The sequence below is a fragment of the Sorghum bicolor genome, chromosome 7, assembly GCF_000003195.3.
Source record: "Sorghum bicolor cultivar BTx623 chromosome 7, Sorghum_bicolor_NCBIv3, whole genome shotgun sequence".
NCBI lineage: Eukaryota > Viridiplantae > Streptophyta > Magnoliopsida > Poales > Poaceae > Sorghum > Sorghum bicolor.
In genome coordinates, this window is record NC_012876.2 from 17,298,621 (window position 1) to 17,305,356 (window position 6,736).

At 43.8% G+C, this 6,736-nt stretch overlaps 1 protein-coding gene across 1 annotated transcript; it reads left to right on the forward strand.

Moving 5' to 3' along the window:
- LOC8067956 (noroxomaritidine synthase) lies at positions 3,520-5,304 on the forward strand. Its single transcript, XM_002444087.2, has one exon. It carries the CDS (start codon positions 3,553-3,555, stop codon positions 5,059-5,061), a length of 1,509 nt encoding a protein of 502 aa, XP_002444132.1. The 5' UTR covers positions 3,520-3,552; the 3' UTR covers positions 5,062-5,304.

A 6,736-nucleotide genomic window follows, 5' to 3' on the forward strand; every position in this document is an offset into this window, starting at 1 on the left:
AAGCCTGATGTTGTGAACCGAAGTACTCTGTCTCTTTCGATGCTGCCCCTAGAGTATTCACGTTTGTGGTCTTAAGCTGTCACCGCATTGAAGCGGCGCATGCCCTCCTTGGCCCACGCCCGCATTGATTGCCCTCCGCACACACATCCTTCTTCTCTTGTCACCCACAGATGAGAGAGCGCGCCAGGCAAAAAAAAGCAGGCTGGCCACAGATGAGAGAGCGCGCACGGCGCCGGGCACAACGAAAAAAAGCAAGCTCCGAGGCCAGCAGAAACGTGAGGAGCAAGAAAAATACACGGCAACAAACGCACCCTCATGCCATGCAAAAAAATGTCAACTTGAAGAAAAAAAGTGCAGCCAGGGGGACTCGAAACCGTGACAAACCAATCAAGCTAGGAAAGTTTCTTGACTATGGGATACTCGAAGTGCTATTTAATAAGGGCAAAGCTGGAAGATTACCCCTTAATTAATCATTCATTGGTTACCACAATTCCTCTCTAAACATCAGCTATTTGAGGTATGGAGGGAGTACATGCATTAAATAAAGATGCACGCTTAAAAATAGATGTATGCGAGAACTATCGATAGATGACAAGTTTAATAGAAGTCGTAAGGCCAGTCTCAATGCATAGTTTCATGACACAGTTACCAAGACTATAAACTAGGTAACCGAGCCATAAGAGTTTCATGGGGATGAAACTCCTCTCTCATCTGATGAAACTCCTTCATTTAATGACCCTGCTAAGTCAGCAATTTTGCTTATGTGGCATCCTATTTAATGTGCATGACACTCTTATGAAACATCCATTGAGACTGGCCTAAGTGGGCTGTAGGTTGATGTGGGGGAGAGAGGGGATCAGAGAGTCGTAAGCTTACAACTTGTTTATTATGCACAAGAATCAAGAAAATTCATGAAAAAAACAAGTGGACTGATAATTCCGCTGTAAGTTTCCATATAGCCTAAGGCCAGTCTCAACGCACCTCCAAAGCTTGTGTTATGGGGATGAAATTTTTTTTCCCTCAAACAAAACTCCTGACTTGGCAAGGTCATTAAATGAAGGAGTTTCATCAGATGAGAGAGGGGTTTCATCTGGTAACTGTGTCATGAAACTATGCATTGAGACTGGCCTAATGTAAGGTCAGTCTCAATGCATGTTTCATGAGAGTGTCATTGACATTAAATAGGGTGCCACGTAAGTAAAATTGCTGACTTGGCAGAGTTATTAAATGAAGGAGTTTCATCTGATGAAAGAAAAGTTTCATCCCCATACATGAAGCTTTTGTGGCTCGGTTACCTAGTTTTGTACCATGAAACTATACATTGAGACTAGATGAAGCTTGCGTTCTGGCGAGCTTACCGACCTTTCGTCTCCTTTTGAACCGACAGTGGATTAGCCTAGCCTTTCTATTTGCCCTACTGTATATAGATTGTCGACATGAATATGGTCATACCGAGATAATGTAGTTGACGATGCATTGCTATTTATATGTGTATATGGCCAACCAACCACTAGCGTCAAACCTTACTCATTATTTTTTGTAAACAAAATCTATGACAATAGATGCCATAAAATAAGTGCATGTATATATCACGATCTTGCCCATGAACGAATTAATAGCTAGCTCGGATGGATGTTTGCATGGGCTAGCGTATAGATTTATAATTTTTTTAATGTGTAGCGAAGAATGGTCGGCTTCTCTGTACCATGCATGTCGGCAGATCGTTTTTCTATTCAGAATCGGCGGCTCAATTGAATATGCGGGGGGTTTCCAAATATACATCAACGTTTTTTTTTCTCATAAATTAGGCCATCCTACCATGCATGTCAACGTTTTTTCTCGTGTTGTCTAGACTTTTATTCAGGAGGCTTCAGGGTTCAGGCTTATCACAAAGGAGCCTTCGGTCTTATCGCAACGTCATAAATGCGTCCACTATATGGTTTGAAACTTGGCTCGATCTTAGTGAAGAACTAAAACTGTTAAATACGTATAATGTGCCGCTACTACTACTTGTGAAGCTAACGCTTCGGTTATGCAGGCCTGTTGGTCAGTATGCTTATGCAAGGCTGATATGATTCTTTGAAAATAAACAGAATTATTCACCTTTGCAAGCTATTTTCTCAGTTATATATTGGCTTTGTATATAGACCATCCCACAGAAGTCACATTATGTTATATGATTTAGTTGCAGTGGCATCTCAACTAGTAGCCAAGTTCTTTACCCAAGGAATGGCAGTGGCAATCGTGTCTATAGATTGAGTGTTATTCGTGTCTGAATTTTTATTAAGTCTTTTTGTGTAAGACCGTTGTAGCCTAGTTATACAAATGATAGGAGTGTTTCAATATCTTTGTATAACTCAACATAATGAGCTTGAAATTAATAATGCTTCATTTATGAAAAAACAAACACTATATATATATTGCTAATTAGTCTTTCCTGCAGCATACAATACCACATCAGAAATATAATTTTCCCCTTCTGATTATAAATTTATAGGGTTTGACAGTTTTTGTTTCTAACTTTCAAATATTTAGTAGTTCTATATTTTGTAGAACAACTTGAATTATAGAAAACATTGCTGAAAGCTTGAACATTTTCAATGTGTTTACGGCTCCAATAATTTTCCAAATTAACGTTCATGTCAGAAACACGGTTATCCAAACTGATATTTTAGTTACTATATACACGAATTATATTGTACGAACCAGCTACTGTAGAGGATGACATGAGTAAGGAGGTGTTTGGTTGGGGGTGTTAAAGTTTAACTGGCACGGTAGCGTTTGTGTCTTATTTGGCAATTAGTGTCCAATTATGGACTAATTAGGCTTAAAAGATTCGTCTCGCAAATTACTCTACCTATGTTTTCAGGGTCTGTTTGGTTCGTTGCCCGGTAGAGCCTAGCTCGCACAAAGCTAGCCAGGCCAGCTTTGGCCAGGTCCGTGCATGCGACAACACCTTGTTTGGTTACGTGGGTCAATACAGCTAGGCCAACGGCAACATCTGTTTGGTTCACCGTGTCCACGTATCTCTATCTTATGCATCGTGCATCGTTCAACGCTCGCTCGCACGAGGTGAGCCAGGCCTAGCAGAAACGACTGATTTCTGCGTTTCAGCAGAGCCTGACTACGGGAGGGTTTTTGCACGCGTGGAGCCTGGCCTGGTAGATATGCCAACCAAACAAATGTATTCTCGCACGCGGAGAGCCTAGCTCAGGGCTGGTGCAGGCAACCAAAGGCCCCCTTAATTTTGTAAAGAGTTTATATTTAATATTCTACGTATATGTTCAAACTTTCGATACGACTGTTAAACTTTAATTGGGCCAACCAAGGCCTAACCTTGTTAGGGTGGACAGATTGAACAGTGTGTCGTTTTCAGTTGTTAATGTATGCATGTAATGTGACCAACCACCAGCCACCATATCTGCTTTTCATTTATATTTTCAAATTAAAAATTTATGTTTAAATGTGCAGAAGGCTTCCCTATAAAATGAATCCACCCTACCCTATCGATATGCCCAAGCTAGCATAGACACTTTCGAGCCATTACAAACAATGGCGTTCTCATTGTTGCTATTGGTACAGCTAGTCATCATCTCCACACTTGTGTCGTTATATGTTAGGTTGTGGAGATCAAGGAATGGCCCGTTGCGCCCCATGGACTGGCCGGTAGTTGGCGTTCTCCCGGCCCTCATTTCTAGGCTCCACGACCTACACGACGAGCTCACAGTCGTCCTTGCTGCCTCTGGCTGCAACTTGAAGGCACAAGGGCCACTAGGAAGTGGCATGCGGTTCTTCCTCACCGCTGACCCGGCAAATGTCCGGCACATCTTCACCTCGAACCATGCGAACTACCCCAAGGGCGAGGAGCTCGCGGAGATCTTCGACATCGTGAGCGGCAGCATCCTCACCGTCGACGGCGAGGCCTGCCGCCAGCAGCGAGGGATGTTCCAGAGCGTCCTGAGCAACCCACGGGTACTTGAGCTCATGTCCCGTTGCTGCCGGGAAAAGGTGGTGGATGGCCTGCTCCCGTTCTTAGCCCGCATGGCGAGTACCGGGACCCCGTTCGACATGCAGGACCTGATGACAAGGCTCATATTCGACCTCACTGCTACTCCGATCTTCGGAGTGGATCCTGGTTGCCTGTCTGTCGACATGCCGTCGATGCACGTCGCGGTCGCCATGGACACGGTCATGGAGGTTGGCCTTCTGCGGCACACCGTGCCGGCCTCCTGCTGGAAGATGATGAGACAGCTGAACTTTGGCCCGGAGAGGAAGCTCGCCGTGGCGCACACACTGCTGCATGGCTTCATCACGGAGATGATGGAGAAGACGAAAGCCAGGTGCTCCGGTCCTGATGAGCTGGCCGCCGTGGACATTCTTTCTGGTGACCCGGCGTACTGCAGCGACAAGGCCCTGCTGAGTAAGATACTCATCAACTACATGATCGCTGGCCGGGACACTGTTGGCACAACACTGCCGTGGGTTTTCTACAACCTCGCCAAGAATCCCCGCGTCGTCTCCGGTATCCGCGAGGAACTGGCTCACATCGCATCTCTCAAGGCTTCCGCTGCCGCAAGCAACGACATGGTGTTCTTTGAGTCGGAGGAGACTAAAGACCTAGTCTACCTTCAGGCAGCCTTGTTCGAGTCCCTCAGGCTGTACCCACCAGGCCCATTCGAGCGCAAGGTGGTGCTTGCCGATGATGTTCTCCCAAGCGGCCACCGGTTGTGCTCCGGCGAAACCATCCTGATCTCCATCTATTCCATGGGCAGAATGGAAGCCCTGTGGGGCAAGGATTGCTATGAGTACAGGCCCGAGAGGTGGCTCTCTGAAGATGGCGGTAAGCTGCGGTATGTGCCATCTCACAAGTTCATGGCTTTTAACTCAGGGCCGAGGATGTGCCTTGGCAAAGACATAGCAGTCACGCAGATGAAGACAATTGTTGCGGCCGTCACATGGAACTTCGATTTGGAGGTGTTGGAAGGGCAGAGCATCCAGACCAAGCTGTCGTGTATTCTACAAATGAAGAACGGGCTCAAGATGAACGTTAAGAAGAGGTAGGAAGGAAATGATCTACAATAAGCTAGTTGCTGTTATCATGAGCAAAATAAGTTAGGTGCAGCACAACCTACAAACTAAGGCATGCGGCTTTATGGGGTTTCAAACGTCAATATCTCTCAACAGTACATATTATCACAAAGATATTATGAGCCAAACCGCGAAATGCAAACATGTAATAACAATAAATCTATCCTCATCATGTACTATGAAGCATATGTTTTCCTCCATTTTTGCTTACCATCATATCGTTTGTACGCACCTCAATTTTTTGCTTATTGGTTTGTATGAAAATAATCCTTTAAACTATGTGGAGACGACTTCTAGAGACAGTCAAAAGAGGTTTTGTGGGGGAGGTGGAGTTTTTGAAAGAAATACTACACCATCGATTGTAAATATTTGGCCTTTGCAGAGACGGTCTCACAACAACCTTTTCAAATGATTTTCATTGATAGTTGGCTTAATACAATTGCCACTCCAAATGCATTTCCAGACACAATTTGTTTAAGGTAACCATCCATAGAGTCGATAGGCTTAGCCAACCTCTACCAAAAAACATTTTTGGAGCTGTCTTGTTTAAAATGAATTGCTCAACCATATTTGAATTTAATTATATTCTCCTATCAATTTTGCTTGTCCTATCATCAATAAAGGGGTACTATTCATAAGTGGATGCTAGATTCATGGAGTTGTTTCCATATATGTTCGGTGAGGAAGATGTTTGACAAAGGATGTCTACACCCGTCGAATGGAATTGTTCGCTTAGAAGATTGCAAAGAGTACGCAATTACTAAGGTGGGATCAGTTACATTGGGGACGCATAATAAGGGAACACATTGCACAATGATGGGAGTTTGGTATATCCAGGGCTTCAAGAAGAATATAATATCTAAGAAGTCACTGAAACTCCAAGGTTGTGGCTTATCACTTCAAGGCACAGAGTCATGCAAGTTACTTGCAAAGGGCAGGTAATTATGAAAAGTATCTGGAATTTTTTTTAGATAATGGATAAAAACTATCCGGTCTCTACATTCAGGGGATGTACACAGCCAAGTGTTACATAGTTTGGAAAAAAGGAAAGAGAAGCTTTAGTCTTATAGATCGACCAGGACGCTAGATCAAACAATAAAAATGTTTCCATCCTTTATTGGACAACTCTAAAGCAATAACTTCTAATTTCTTGCTCATTGTTGAGATTGCGTCTGCGGCTGTCTCATCATGCTGCAGCGGGGCCCAGGTTCGTAGCCAGTATGCTCCTCTGAAAATTACCTGCATAATGGAGTTAGATTTCATTTGATTAAAAATAACATCATTACGACATCTCCATATTGCCTAGTATATGGCAGCCACCCCCACCCAGATCAGGTTTCTAATCCTTTTATTTTGATTAGAAAGCCAGCCACCGAACATGTGGTTGATTGACCTAGGTTGGGTCAAACTAGTAGCAAAGAAAATAATCCTCCAAATCGTCTTGGTGAGGGGACAGTCTAGGAATAGGTGTTGGATAGTTTCATTCCCATTACAATAAATGCACTTCTGACTCCCCTTCCAATTTTTCCTGGCGAGGTTGTCTTTGGTTAAAACGACACCTCTTTGCAAAAACCAGAAAAAAATCTTAATTTTTAGAGGAATTTTCATCTTCCAGATCTTCTTATGCCGAAAAGGTGTTTGTCTCTCC